Source organism: Dermacentor silvarum, chromosome 2 (genome assembly GCF_013339745.2).
Source record: "Dermacentor silvarum isolate Dsil-2018 chromosome 2, BIME_Dsil_1.4, whole genome shotgun sequence".
In the NCBI taxonomy this organism is placed as follows: domain Eukaryota; kingdom Metazoa; phylum Arthropoda; class Arachnida; order Ixodida; family Ixodidae; genus Dermacentor; species Dermacentor silvarum.
The window spans coordinates 87,669,526-87,685,684 of record NC_051155.1 but is presented as its reverse complement, the minus strand read 5'-3'; the positions used below and the strand labels follow the sequence as shown (position 1 = coordinate 87,685,684).

Below are 16,159 nucleotides of genomic sequence, written 5' to 3'. Positions count from 1 at the left end.
GAACCAGCTGCCACCAAGCCGAACATAATCTGGACGCGAGCGAGCGGCGCTTTCGCGCGCGTTGGGGGGAGAGTGTCAGCACCTCTCCTTATTCTTACACCGTGCTCCTGGGTCCCCTCCCCCTCTCTCCTCTCCTACGCTCGCCCCCTATCTCTCCTCTAGGAATCCCCTACGGAGTGGCGCCCGCGTGACACACCCCCACAGCGCATGCGCGTCCCCTCCGCCTCTCTCTCCTCTCCTACGCTCCCCCTTTCTCTCCTCTAGGAATCCTCTACGGAGTGGCACCCACGTGCCACACCCCCACAGCGCATGCGCGTCTCCTACCCCTCTCCCTAGTCTCTCCTCACAGCGCGCGCGCCTCATTCTCTCTCCTGCGCAGCGCCGCGATGAGCGCTCGGGCCGCATCCACACATGGTTCCCTTTACCGGGAGATGGAGTAATTTTTTTTCTTTCCGGCGCGCTCCGACCGCCATTCTCGGGCCTGTGCGACGAAAGTGCTGTACGCACAAACGGATCAAACGTGTTAGGGACAAGAACTTCGTTGTGATGGCATGCTGCTGCGCCTTCAGTTGCCGCAACCGACAAGGCGAGGGCAAAAGGCTTTTAAGGACGATAGTCTTTCTTGGGGAACTTAAACGCTGAAAATTTGGTCTGTCTGTCTGTCTGTCTGTTTGTCTGTCTGTCACCCGATTGAGCCACCCGGCCAAAGTTGGACCACTTGCTTACCGCCCACACTACTTAAACTGGTACGGCTGTTCATACTTGTGAACGTTATCGATCACAAAGTAAATATTACGCATATCTGAGGCGCAACATCACTAGGTAAGTATTAGGAGGTGTGTTCCTTTAATAGAAAATACATAGATACGTAACTCTAAAGACCCTAGTTTCTTAAGCTGCGCTGAAAATGCCATGCTTTGAGCGCCGACGAACGACGTTCCCCGACTGCGCGCCGACGAGCGCCCACTGCCATGGAGGAAGGAAACCCTCTGCACAAGCTCATGTTTCCCGATGTATTGCCAGATGGCGTCCATGTCTCACACAGCGCCCCCTCAATTTTATCAATGCCAGCCAGATGCGGCCGATTCAACATAAAGGAAGCGCTGTCTGAGGCAGGGCAAAACATAAATGGCCGCTTGATGAAATAATGCGGTAAAATGAAATCTGTTCAAACAAACCTTCATGCCAGGATGGAAATGGTACGAGAACAGCATCACGGGTGGCCGCGGATCAGACCAGCACTCATGTAGTACGGCCGGCAGAAGACTATCGTCCTTCGACGACATTTGCAGCGAGGCACGCAGATACGCGGCAATTTTTTTTTTTTTTTTTTTTTTTTTTTTTTTTACCATCCGGCGAGCGCAAACGCTTGCTGCACACTTGGCATTTGCGCCGTCTTGCATCGTCGCGTTGCTACTTCCAAAACGGCATCATTAAGGCCAGTTACTGAGTCGTCGAATGCTATTGGTACGGAACAGGCACGTTTTGTGTGCACAGCGACTGCAGTTCGCGTGGATGGGCTTGTAGTCGTCGCAACCTTCATAGTTTTCTTTCTTGTTTAGCGTCTTGATTTTTTCGCCATTTCACACACACATGAACGTTGTCACATGCGCATTTTGATCATTCTTTAGATTGAAACCGAAGCTCTAGAGGCGCTACCTAATGCTTAATTTTTCAGTACGCTAGCGGATAAACGATTCCGGAGAAACGGCACATTGTTCCGTTGAAAATGGACGATGGGGGAAAAAAAAAAAAGAATCAGTGAGCTAGTTTGCTCTCTCTCTCTCTCTCTCTCTCTAGCATTTTAATTTAGCCCCGTGAGAGCCTCTGGTGATTATGTGCAAACAAGGATTACTTTTTTCTTCTTCTGCGCAGTTGCAGACAGAGTGTCCCTCTGCTGGCGTTTTCGAAGTTGACCCCGAGCACCTCTGGCAGATTGCTAAGGACACGTTAAGAGCCGCGCTCAAAGGTATGGTGCATACAACAGTGTTCGTTTGTCTCCGTTCGTACGCATGCGCGATGAGCACACGCTTAGTTTTATCTAGGCGCATGCGTACCATCTGTATTATCTTTCACGTGCATGCATATTCGTATATGTATGTAATCTAGCCGGGCGGTGGTCAATGTTGTTTAGGCCCGATGAATCACCAACCTTTAATCTAGAGGTTAAAGTTGCAGAACATATACTAAAAGAAGCAAAGCTGCAGTTTTGCATTGGTCAGTTCTTTGAAGTAGGCTATGCGGCTGAAATAACGACAGTGGAATATTAGATGAAATTCAGAGGACGACTGCTTTCTTCTTCTCTCGCTCTCTCTTTTTTTCTTTTTTTCTTGCGCAAAAAAGAAAAAAAAAAACCCTTGTTGTTTTGCCTTCGAGTCTGACCCGCCATGGTTGCTCAGTGTGTATACATATATGCGTTCTACTGGGCACCTGGCCCCGGGTTCGACTCCTGGCCGCGGCTATCGATTTCTGGTGGGGGCTGATTGAAAAGAAAATTAAAAAAATTCGTCGGCCCTTTCACTCCCTCAAGATGGTTAACCAGCGAAGCTGAAACGTGCGGCCCGGTGTTTATCACTGGGTTAATCCCGAGAGTTCATTAAAGTATTTCTCAATTATGAGGTTACGCACACGTTCGGCTGCGACGGTAGAGAACGACGTCACTGACGGTATGCCCGCAGTCCGCCGTTGTCGCTTGCGTTCGATGTCTCGAGTTTGCTCGGCGGCGTGGTTAGCAGCATTCGCCCGCCATTGCCGCATGCGATTCTTCGAAATTAAATTGCTTGAACATTAAAGCTGTCCGTTACGTAAGACAATGAACGGCTCATACCTCCTTAAGCAATGGCTCATACTCACGCTTAAACGCGGCCTCCCCACTATGACCACAGAAGAGAAGTGAAACTCTACGCTGGAATAATGAGCGGCAACGCAGCCAGCTGTGGAAGAAAACGACGACGAAAGCGGGAGCGGTGGCACGAGCGCGCGTCGATCACGAGCGCAACCCGAGGGGGGCGCCAACGAGCCAGCTGCGGAAGAAGACGCTCGAGCCAATGCTGATGATGATAGTTTTGTGTACACAGGCGATCTGGCCTAGCCATATACAATTTCACCTAGACATATAAAGCTCCGCTTTAAAAAAAGTTCACGCGGAATATTCTCTGGGAGTTGTACATGTCCAAGTACGCATAAGCATTGTGCTTGCTACTTGCTCATCTCCACGCAACCCAGTGCCATTATCAATGTTATGAAACTTGATCCCACCAATATAAACGACAGCACTGCGGCGACAGGAACTGCTGCGGACGATGGCGCAACGTGAATTGATGACGCAAGCAAATTACTGCAGTTCGTGGCGCCAGGTGTGCTGATGACGTTCCGATAATTATAAGCCGTTAAGCTTGCCGATAATTATAAGCCGTGTGCGCTGTGTTCTCGCGGCTTAGTTCGCGTTGGAGAGGCAGCACGAAGGTCAATTTGCTCGCTGCTGTGGAACCTATCTTGAAAGCGATCTGCGATGGAGACAGAGGGCCGCGAGTGCTGATAGCTTCGTGTGTGCTGTGTTCTCGCGGCTTAGTTCGCGTTGAAGCGAGAGGCAGCACGAAGGTCCATTTGCTCGCTGCTGTGGAACCTATCTTGAAAGCGATCTGCGACAGACAGGGCATGACTGCTGATTGCTTTGTGTGCGCTGGCTGTGTTTTCGTGGCTTAGTTGGCGTTGAAGCGAGAGGCAGCACGAAGGTCCATTTGCTCGCTGCTGTGGAACCTATCTTGAAAGCGATCTGCGATGGAGACAGAGGGCGGCGACTGCTGCTTGCTTTGTGTGCAACTGCTGATTGCTTTGTGTGCGCTGTGTTCTCGCGGCTTAGTTCGGGTTGAAGCGAGAGGAAGCACGAAGGTCAATTCGCTCGCTGCTGCGGACAGAGGGCGCCAAGCGCTGATACCTTCGTGTTCGCTGTGTTCTCGCGGCTTAGTTCGCATTGAAGCGAACGGCAGCACGAAGGTCAATTTGCTCACTGCTGTGAAACCTATCTTGAAAGCGATCTGCGACAGACAGGGCACGACTGCTGATTGCTTTGTGCGCGCTGGCTGTGTTTTCGCGGCTTAGTTGGCGTTGAAGCGAGAGGAAGCACGAATGTCAGTGCTGATAGCTTCGTGTGTGCTGTGTTCTCGCGTCTTAGTTCGCGTTGAAGCGAGAGGCAGCACGAAGGTCAATTTGCTTGCTGCTGTGGAACCTATCTTGAAAGCAATCTGCGATGGAGACAGAGGGCGGCTAGTGCTGATAGCTTCGTGTGTGCTGTGTTTTCGCGGCTTAGTTCGCGTTGAAGCGAGAGGCAGCACGAAGGTCCAATTTGCTCGCTGCTGTGGAACCTATCTTGAAAGCGATCTGCGATGAGACAGAGGGCGGCGACTGCTGCTTGCTTTGTGTGTGACTGCTGATTGCTTTGTGTGCACTGGCTGTGTTCTCGCGGCTTAATTCGCGTTGAATCGAGAGGCAGCACGAAGGTCCATTTGGTCGCTGCTGTGGAACCTATCTTGAAAGCGATCTGCGATGGAGACAGAGGGCGCGACTGCTGATTGCTTTGTGTGCGCTGTGTTCTCGCGGCTTAGTTCGCGTTGAAGCGAGAGGAAGCACGAAGGTCCATTTGGTCGCTGCTGTGGAACCTATCTTGAAAGCGATCTGCGATGGAGACAGAGGGCGGCGACTGCTGATTGCTTCGTGTTCGCTGTGTTCTCGCAGCTTAGTTCGCTTTGAAGCGAAAGGCAGAACGAAGGTCAATGAAAGGCAGCACGAAGGTCAATTTTCTCGCTGCTGTGAAACCTATCTTGAAAGCAACCTGCGATGGAGACAGAGGGCGAGGGCGGCGAGTGCTGATAGCTTCGTGTGTGCTGTGTTCTCGCGGGACTGCTGATTGCTTGTGTGTGCTGTTTTCTCGCGGCTTAGTTCGCATTGAAGCAAGAGGAAGCACGAAGGTCAATTCCCTCGCTGTGGAACCTATCTTGTAAGCGATCTGCGATGGCGACAGAGGGCGCCACAGAGGGTGCCAAGCGCTGATACCTTTGTGTTCGCTGTGTTCTCGCGGCTTAGTGCGATGGGGACAGAGGGCGCCAAGCGCTGATACCTTCGTGTTCGCTGTGTTCTCGCAGCTTATAGTTCGTTGAAGCAAAAGGCAGCAGAAAGGCAGCACGAAGATCACTGCCGAACCTATCTTGAAAGCGATCTGCGATGGGGACAGAGGGCAAGGCTTCTCTAACGGCTTACTGTACAGTTTGTTGGATGTTAAGCCACACAATTTAAACTATCTTTACCTTTTAGTTCACTTTAATAAATATGTGAAGTTTACCGCAAACTGTGCATTGCAATAATGAATGAATTTTGTAACAAGCCCGCACATAATAAACAGAGTACTCTTCACGTCGCCATTACTAACTTCTTTATTATCCTCCGCCACCTGGCCCCTTTACTTCACATTCCATCTTTCTTCTTCTTCAACTGCTTGAGCATGCTTCAAATTTACTTTCACCTAAGCTTTCCTTCACTTCAGGTACGTAGTGCACGATAAACAAGGACCAAGAAAGAGAGAGACGGGCACACACGTAGTCCCACATGTCCCCCCCCTCCTGTTTCTCTTTCTTTTTTGTCCTTGTTTATCGCGAGCTAGGTGTATGAAATTGAGATGCACCAACTCGCCCATACCATTACGCTTTCCTTAGTTTCATTGTCCGCTTGTTAAAAAAATCTAGCCCCTCAGTTACCGTTATTCTTCTGAGTTTATTGAATGACATGATGCATGTTTGTGAAAAGGTAAAAAAAAATATATGCTTATGCCTACTTAGGGGCCGACGATGCATGGTGTGCATGAAAGTGTGCGTGTCTCGTTTTGGCTGGTCACAATTTGCATGTCTCTTTGTGTCTTAATTCCTACCATGACTGAAAAAAAAGAAAGAAATTGAGAGATCACATTGAGAGACCGGACCGGGTCTATAGTGACGGCCGCCTGTGTGCGCTCGCAGGTTCCTCAGTGCCGGCCAGTTCGGTGAAAGCTCTGGGCATCACAACGCAACGAGCAACATTCACCTGCTGGGACAAGTGAGTTTACCCAAACACCTGCAAGAGCCTCCAAGCTCACTTTTGCAAGGAGATATCTGGGAACTGACCATTCATTTACTCAATTTCTATGAAGAACTAGGGATTGCTTTTGCTCTAAAAAAAAGAAAAAAACTAGAACAAGCAAAAACAGAAAAAAAAGAACTCTAGGCTCCTTTTATGAGTATTGCGCTGAGCGCTCAGACTGCGGCGTTAGTATCAACCGAACTAGCCCATACTGCGATTTCCTTGAACGACTCAGTCCTGTGCTCACTTCAGAGAACACTGTGCAACACCTGAGCTTTGGCCCCTGTGCTCACCTTACACCACTTAGATAGCACAAGGCCTGCTCACTCTGATCCATGACGTCATGCTACCTCGCCCGAAATTTCCTTTGCCAAGACTGGCGTGACGAAAGCGGTGACGTCAAAATCGCCTCGGCTTACTCGGGAGCATTCCCATTAGATTCTGTGGCAGTCGGGCCAGGTATCATGACATCATCGATCGGAGTGAACAGGCCTTGTGTTGGCCTTCTAGGCAATGTTGGTTCACTCTGCTTCACTCACAATGACGTATAATTCTAGCATGACCCTCTGATACTAAAGACAGTAAGCCATGTCTTATCACCATACGGAAAAGCTCTTAGCATTGCAGCAAGTAGTACTACTGTTTGGCAGAATGGAGCAAGAACTGGGTAGAGGATTATGGTATTTATACCGTATGGTTGGAACCAAAACGCAAGCAGAGCTAAAGCTCTCTATTGATCATTTGCAATGCTTTTGCGTCTTAGCAAACATTTGGCTTATCACAAATGGTCGCACACACTGTGAACTATGTCCAGAACAATTCTACACGCTATACAATTCTGCAATTCCGCATTGTGATTGCGTCAGGTGCGAGGGCACTGTAGTTGTCATTATCTTTTTCATCGTATTCACTTTCGACCGTCTCAGTTCTCAATATTCCACTGCATGTAACATTGATTGACTTCTGTAATGAGGGCCAGACTTGGCGTTCTTTTGTTCACTGAGGGTACATCGACGCCGCCTTTCGCCTACATGTGCAAGCCTCGAATTCTAGATGCCCTTGCGCTACCAACAGCGCAAGGACATCTACATGTTACATGGTATTTGATTAACTAACTTCATTGATGCGCCCAAACGCCAACCTTTCTCAGAAATATATTCAGTCAGTCGACCAGAAAGCATCCAGTCGGATATTCAGTGTCAAAGCTGTAAAGAGCAGCTTGATGTGGCCCAGGAAACTGGTACTGGGCAACATGTCACAGGTACATGTAGGGGGAAAAATGCAGTAATCCGTCGTGTTTACGAAATAAATTTGTTTTTGAACTATCACTTTATTCATAGTTTTTCCAGGTCCAGACTCTAACACATGCATTTCAGACCAGATTATTTGATAAAGGGCAGGTCAAACTCTGCTTAGTACAAAGCGTGAAGTGGTAAATTATGGAACCGCCTGCTGAAGCAAAGACAGTAAGCCTTTCCTGTTCTTCATATCGCTCTGTGCTCCACCCACTGCCTATATACAGGGTGATCATTTTTAAATTTTGCCTGTTGCATATAACATATTTCTAATCCTTGAACTGGATTATTCAGAGAGACGGACATTACGTGAATGAGAAATCTGAACACATATGCAAATTAACAAAAATGCACTAATGAATTTCATACTTCACCCTTTAATGACAAGACATAAAAATTCAATAAGAAATCTTTATTTTCTACCTAAATCTGCAAAACACATTAAGAATAAGCATAATGAACAAAAAGAAAAAAATATTTTCCAGAAATTTTTTGACAATAGGGGGAAAACCCCAGGCTGGAAACTTGAAGTGGGCTGCCCCCCAAGCCACCTAATGCTTCGCTTTTAATTTGTATAGACAGCTCTCATCATATATGTCAACCATCGGTATATATTTCATTTGCTTTACATCACATGTGTGACACCACCGTAGTTGTATAACTTGCATCGGCCTGTCTCCTCTGATCTTGCTTTCAAAAGACAGTGAGTCGCGTGCTCAACTTCTTCCTCATCCATGTTCCTGCTCTAAACCAACAAATGTCGCTTGCTGCCCGTCATGCAGTGTTGGCCAAAGACATTTAGCTGGAAACTTCGTACTCAATACCAAAACTTGGCAAGAAAAAAATTTTTCTGGTATGCTGCCTGTAGGCAACACTCGTTAATAAAGGTACTCATCAATAAAAAACTATATGGCACATATAGCAATTTACAAATTATAGCCAGTGAGTTTGCAAGGCGTACCCAATTGGAATTAATTTCCAGAACGGCACCAGTTTTGAGATCTGTGCTATCAAACTAGCCATAAAAATTCACTGTTGTTCCACATACTTTCTTAACAAAATGCTATTTTATGCATTGAAGAACAAGAGTAACTGGAGCACCCATATACTATTTCGTCCTCCGCTTTGGGAAATATCTAAAAACTGGTGTCATCCTGTATCATCCTCACCGGCTACAATTTGTAAATTGCAAAATGTGCTGCAAGTTAATTAGGAAATTTATTAGTAAATTCTCGTTAATTTGTTGAATATGTGTTTCGATTGCTTGTGCCAGTAGAGTCTGCATCTTTGAATAATCCAGTTCAAGCGCAAGAATTATGCAATCTGCCCCAGGCAGTCTTTCAGTATTCTGTAAAACTTAAAAATGAACACCGTGTGCATTATCCCCACTGAGATGTCCCTGCCAGATATCAATCCATCCCTGCACTTGGGCACAGCTGACGGTAAAAGTCTGTAGTAGCAGTAAAAAAAGCCCGTAGTCGTTTGTTTCCACTATTTCGATGGCCCTGTGATCGTGTGGCCCAGCCATGGAAACCCCGAATACAACACATAAAAGTTTGATTCTCGAACAGAAGTGGAACAGGGCGGTGAATGCAAATCCACGATTTCCAAGGCATACAATAGTCCGCCGTCTACGTTGGGAACCAATTTGAAGACCAAGCAGAATGTGTTCGACGAATTCAAGAAGTTTTCCCAGCAAGTGAAAGAAGATACATGACTCCAGGTTACCTGAGATATAAGCTATTCATATTGAAGATAGAAGCACCTGAACATCGACCATCGAGCAACTGCTCTTGCATAAAAAAGCTTTAGGAAATGCAGACCCATGTTTCATATTTTCAAGTGTCTTTGTGCTGTGCATTGCAATTCATGTTCAGGGATCGTACAGGCCGTACTTTGATGAATAAAGTAGAATTTAATATTTTTACATTCGTTCATGCTTTTATTTCTTCTCTACTTTGCAAAGAGACCAGTGCAGGTGAAATACACAGTGAAAAGTATAAAAACGAGTGGATAAAAAAATTTATTTCTAACCGGATGCAGTTTGTAAACGCTAACAACTGTACTTCTCGGTTTTCTAATGTACCAGCAGGTGTTCCTCAAGGCTCAGTCCTGGGTCCACTTCTCTTTTTAATCTATATTAACGATCTTCCGAACTGCATTCTTTCTTGTGCCATAAAGCTATTTGCGGATCACTCTGTTCTTTACCCTAAAATGACTAATCCTTCCGATTCCCAAGAACTGCAGGACGATCTTAACCGCGTAACTGAGTGGTGTTCTAATTGGTGTATGCAACTTATTCAAATAAATGCAAGGCCATGCGAATATCTCGTAACACTGCCATTCACACCTACTTTATTAATGGTGCAACTGTGACGTCAGTTACCTCTTACAAGTATCTCGACCTTCACATATCAAATAACCTTTCTTGGCATTTGCATATTAACTATGTTACTAATAACGCTAACTGCATGCTTGGTTACTTGCGCCGTAATTTTATCTCGGCCCCTTCCTCCCTGAAGCTAACTCTTTACAAAACTTTAGTTTGCTCCAAATTGGAGTATGCTTCAGGCATTTGGGATCCGACTCAGTCTTCATTAGTTTCTACTCTAGGAGAGTATTCAAAACCACAGTGAACGCTTTGTCTTATCCAATTATTCTCGCTATGCAAGTATCTCATCAATGAAACGAACTCTTAACTTACCTGATCTTTCGTTACGGCGCAAATGTTCCCATCTCTCCCTTCTTCACAAAGTTTTTCATTTGAACCCCCTTTTAAAAAAAAACCCTTCTTGCCCCTCCATCTTATATTTCGTCCCGCACTGACCAACAGCCTCAAAGTCATAATTGTTGCCTTTGTGCTGCACAAACCGGTACAGTGACTCATTCATCCCTAGGATAAGCACGGACTGGAATCGCCTTTCTGCATCAGTCGCACTCATCACCGACCCTACCAACTTCAAGACTGCCGTTCAGAATGCCATTTGTTAATATTTTTGTTTGTATTTTTACTGCATTATTTTTTGTTTTCGACTCCACTCCTTTCTGTAACGCCTTTGGGCCTTGAAAGTATGTGAAATAAATAAATAAGTAAATAAATAAATAAATAAATAAATAAATCAGTTTTGGAAACAGCACTTGTCCCTGCCTTCTATCAATCTGTCTGCGTAATTTCCGTGCTGTCCTGGAGTTTCGAAACCTCTGTAAGCACCATCCCTGTCACCATGTCTTTGTGCGTGCAGGCACACAGGTCGGCTTCTGCACAAGTTCATCTCATGGAAGGACACCCGTGCCGAATCGCTGTGCAGAGAGTGGAACTCCTCTGCACGTGTCAAGGTGTGTCTGTCATATACGATTTGCAGCATGCAGATTGGTATTGCAATGCAGCGGTTTCACTGGATGAGTGGTGACATTGTCGCTGTAACGTCGTCCAGTCTGTTTTGTTGGCTAACGGCTGAGTAGCTCACCATCACAGCCTACTTCAGCATATTTCTTCTGCGGCCTTTTGCATATATAGTTAACGAGGGCTAATACTTGGCTATTTCGGTGAATCGAATATAAAAGAAACAAACAGAAAGTGTCAAGTAATGTTGACGCTAAAGAAGACAAGGTCGACGTACATGGTTGTTGAAATGATTTCATGTATATATTTTGATCAAATGTCGCTACTCTGTCTCTTTTTGGGGAGAATATATGGTGGCTTGCCGAGCGAGCTGTAAAAAAACTTGTGAAAAAGACAAAGACTAGCAATACGGCGACGAGATGCAAGCAATGATAAACCGGATTCTGATTTCAGTGCCGATATGCTGACTTCGTAAGAGTACATAGAATGAATAAATCTTGCAGCTCGATTTTGAAGCGATTCAAGTTGATTGATGAGATATACTTGATGCGGGTTCCAAATGGGGGATGCGTATTCTAGTTTTGTTCTGACAAGAGACTGATAGGCTAGTAATTTTACATTTTGAGGGGCGTGGCGCAAATGGCGTTTTAAAAAACCGAGCGTTTTATTAGCAGATGAAATGATGTTCGCAATGTGCGATGTCCAGGTTAATCACTACAAAGGGTTACTCCGAGATATTTGTAGGAAGGAACTAGTTCAAGGTAGGCGCCAGAAATTTGGTACGAGAAAACAAGTGGATTTTTACGGCGGTGGAAGGAGACAGTTTTACATTTAGTTTACCATTCACTTAATTCGCATCCTAATGTTATCGTATTTGATGTGCAATTACGATGATGCCCCTTTAGTCTCCTTGGCCGTCCTGCAATCTAGGAGACGCGCATTGTATTCTTTAGAAGTTTCGACAGCCACACTTCTGTGTTGAGCTACTCTCTCCCGTTAGGGTGCCCAAATGCTACTTGACGTCCTGCAGCTCCTGGCGGCTGCAATACGAATCAAACCTCGACCACACTAAAGGAAAAACATGCGCGGCGCGCAGCCGCTGGCAAAACGCGTGCCGCGGAAGCTGCCGTCCGTCAGCGTTTTCGTGCCACAGGGTCAAGGGTGATGCGGATGGAGGAGACCAATGGGAGCAGCCCCTTCAGCATCGTGCGCGCGGGAAACTGGCGTCATGTGGACTCACCCAACCGCTTGATTAGTACTTGCGCCTGGTGTCAGTCGGAAGACTATTTTTGCTCCTATCGTCTGCTTGCGTCGGCTCTTGGTCACGCTTGATTAGGTTGTCATGGTTTGCGATTTTTACAACGGCAGAAGGCGCGGCATTTAAGTTAGGTGGCACTTGGTGGTGGTACTGCAGAGGGTAACAGCGACACAAACCTACATTCGGCTCCGTTTACGGCTACCTACACTCGATATTTATTATATCCTCACTTGCTTACTATTGCTATGTGTTCGCGGCCTGACAAGGTATCATTTAATGCCATTTTCATGTTCATACGACATCTAGAAGTCACTTAAGCAACCGTTTCTTTCTAGAAGCGGCTACAAGATATCCAGCTCTCAGATACGCCAAATCCTTCTTTAGTCAGCTAAAAACACTTTGTCTTCAAAAAATACATGCAGATCCATTGAAATGTTTAAATGTAAATGATGCGAAGCTTGTTTTAGTAAGCGAGGTACAAGCAGCAGTAGAGGATGACATGGACACGGTCTGGTCGCCCGTAGCTGTTAGCGTTCTTTGTCACGGGGACGAAAGCGATGTGTGATGCTTGTCCAGAGAAAAATGGAGAGGAGAGGCGCGTGCACAGAGAACATGTGGCGAAGCAGTGCGGCTTCAGTGCCTCTGTTCAGCTCTTCGTTTTCGCCGGGGCCAAGTCGTGCACGGTCGCATTATGGTGGAGCACTTGCTGTCGCTGAGCTGTCGAAACATTGGAGATGGCTCTCTAACTTTCTGGCAACAGTGGTAAAGAATTCGTATTACACAGACGAACCCTCCCCAACGCAATGTGAGGTCTTGACGATAGTAAGCTCGTTCAGATGCTGTGTTGCTCGAACACCACGACCTCGCCGCTCCATCATGCTCAAGGCAATTGAAGCGTTTTTTTTGTGTATTTTGGTAACCACTGGCGTGTGCGAATGTATTTGAATGTTTGACGCTGCCCGGATCGTACATGCATTCATCGTGTTTTTCCTGTGTGTCTTTGCATTCCCCTGCTTCCTTGACTCCCTTAGCGTAGGGTAGGGTAGCTGGTTTGACGTCACCGTGTTTCATCTTTCCTGTTGTCTGTATCCCTGGCTGCACGAGGTGCCTAAAAATGGTGCTGGAATTAGTGTGGTAGCCTTATTATTGTAACTTTATTACGTTTAAAGCTAATCCCAAGGCACCCTGTATTGCCTGAAACGTGTCATAGTTTTGCCATGAGTTTCTATTTTCTGAAGTAGCTTTGCCATCTTCAACACTGCAGAACACCGTCACTGCCAGGGGGGTTAAGTGGGTGGACCCTCTTTAGGGATGGCTATTTCGTTGCTCGCAGTGCTATAGCACAGTGCCTATGCGCATGTCACACAGGTCGTTCTTGCGCAGGCCATGCGGATGGGCGCCAGTTTCCTGTACTGCCTGACCCACAAGGACCGGTACCTGATTGCTAGCATGCTCCGCTTCGAATCTGGCCTGGTGAGAGAGCAGGGCCGGCTGCCTTTATATCTATTGTTACTTGCCTTTTCGTGCGATGCAATCCTTGCCCTTGCTTCACATTCTCGCAGTGAGTTGTCTTGTTATTGCAAGCAATAACTGCATTATCAAAAGCAACAATGATACATTAGTCAGCTTCTGCCACTATGTACTTGATGCCTGTCATTTGAGGAATGTGAACTAGACTTGCAACTGATTTGTCATTGTGTCGCACTTTCTCAATCGTCTCTGTGCTCTGCATTGCAGGTGGTGATGCGACTCTTGTGGGCCCTCCAGAACATACCGGGGGTAAGGCACTATCAGCATCTTTTCTTTTGCACCAAAATCTGCAGCGGACGTTAGCATTTTCCTGAATGCTCCGCTAGCCACGAAAATGATATTTCAGGCTTGCAGACTGCACAACTGGAGAACGGTACAAATGTGGAACGGCAGTTGCCTTGACGACGTGATATGGCACGCATGTATCTTGCCCCCAGAGACAGCGATATTGTTTTCCAGTTCTTTTTCAAGCAATGACGTGTGTATGCAAAATACAATGCTGTTTCTAAACATTCCAGCTATGCAGCAGCCTAACAGATGTCATATTTGAGTTCAGAAACAATGCTCTCTTCTCAGCCATGTACAGAAATACAGCGTCACATACAGAATTGTGCTGCAGAAGAATGCAAGAACGTGATAAAGCACGCAGAGTGAATATGTAGGAAGGGATTGAAATTGAAAGCGTGACAGGTTTTCTTGGAGAATTTTTTATCTATGTACATCACCGAAAAAGTACGCAACCACAAAATTTTCCTGTCGAGTTGAACCTCAGGATTGGCTGGAAGCTTTTGCGGTCATGTAGTCTTGAGTACAATTTCTCTGTGTGCTCCTACGGGCTGTACACACGTTAGAAGCGCCATTTTCAGCTTAGTTGATGAAAAAATTAAATACACTTGACTCTCGTTAATTTGGCCTAAGTAAATTTGACTTTTCTCCTTATTCGTACGCACTGAAATGTCCCGACGAGAAACCACGCCTTGCCATGGAAGAAAACACCTTTTAGTTTGAACTCGAAAGCATGCCGCTTCGGTTATTTCGATACCCACCGACCCGCACCAGCACCCCATCAAGCGTGCAGCGGTTACTGTAAAAGCAAGAAATTAAGCAGACAATGCAACTGCTTTCATAGGCGTGAAGCTGTTTTATATAAACTTATCATCCTTTAGAGCCCGATGCTACTTCCGTTGCCTCTAGTTTTGTGTAATGGCGCGCTGAGTTATTGTTTGAACATGTCGCTGCCTATTGCCTCATGCTGGTTTAGTCACGCTTCAAGCACAAGAAACAAAAATACATTACAGACTACTTCAAGCAGGAATATCACTACGAGTGTCGCCCTGCCTATGTGCGCAGCTGCGAGAGGGGGCTCGCGAAGGCCGCGTCGTCATGGGCACCGTGGACAGCTTCCTGCTGTGGCGGCTGACCGGAGGGCGCGTGCATGCCACCGACCCGTCCAACGCCTGCATCACTGGCCTCTTTGACCCTTTCACAGTGAGTCTCTTGCAGCTCCCTCTTCACTCTCAGGCCGAGAGACAGTATTCCTCCTCTAGCAATATGAAAGGGAACATGTAAATGGGTTTCAAGTGGCAGTGGCAGCTGAATACGTGTGCCCGCCTAAAAATGCCTAGCGAGACAAAATGTTTAGCGGAAACGCCGCTTAATTGTTAGGTCCTGATTTACACAACCAGCAAACGCCTCATCCTGTCACCGTCAAGATTTTCTGCTGAAGAAGCTTTACTTCCGCCAGGCGTTTTTCTTCCAAAACGGGTCTCCGCTAACTTTGGACGATGCTCTTATCATCCCATGTTTGAGGAAAAACTGACGAGCAAGCGCTGTTTCATGATGGACGCCGATGACGTCACGGTAACGGGATGGGTCACTTGACGGCTCTGTGAGTGAGGCATTAGATATTACCATGTCAGATTCTAAACCGTACATAATTGTTGCTTAAAAACGAAATCAGTGTTCTGTCTGACATCCTTCCGGACTATACTTGGTACCCAGAGTTAGAAGTCAGTGTGCATTGTAGATTTAGTCTTGTGCACCATGTCTGCTGGAAGTGGACACGAACTTTTGCTCGTTTGTTCATCGTGAACTGCTTCAACGCGGTGCGAACCGTAAATTGAGCTATCTCTTGTGTAGGGTCGCCCAGCATTGTCCACGATTCGTCGTCGGGCAACAGCGACATGCTAGGCAATCCTACACCAGTGGTAGAGCCGAAAATTGATCTCTCCATCCCGATGCGGGTTGACTTGCATCTGCTTCATTTCCTTTGCCGTAAGTTGCCGTAAGCATAAGTTGCCATTTTTTTGGCTGTAAGCGTAAGTTGCTTTTTGGTACATTAATAAGCAGTTTCTGCTTATGTAATCCCGGGCAGCCGCCTGCACATGACATCACTACTCATGGAAACGTTGCTGCAGAGAAACAAATAAATGCAATTTAGAGTCGGAACTGGACAACAAAAATGTGCTTTATGAGCTCAACAGCAATGGCAATCTAAAAGACTGTATTGCAGAAACTATTGCTGAACACGTTCACAGAAACGTGCCCTCCCTTCCCATTAGTGAGATCGTTTGCATCCTGAAAAACTTCACATCATACAAGATCTACGGAAGACTTTCACTAACC

General features: G+C 46.5%; 1 protein-coding gene across 1 annotated transcript in view; it reads left to right on the top strand.

The window, feature by feature from the left end:
- The window catches only part of LOC119441596 (putative glycerol kinase 5), a 213,748-nt gene that overhangs the window by 141,249 nt on the left and 56,340 nt on the right, over positions 1-16,159 (top strand). The window contains 6 exon segments of the mRNA XM_037706205.2: positions 1,876-1,969; positions 6,009-6,084; positions 10,646-10,739; positions 13,388-13,477; positions 13,742-13,783; positions 14,885-15,022. Coding sequence (XP_037562133.1) covers positions 1,876-1,969; positions 6,009-6,084; positions 10,646-10,739; positions 13,388-13,477; positions 13,742-13,783; positions 14,885-15,022 — 534 coding nt within the window.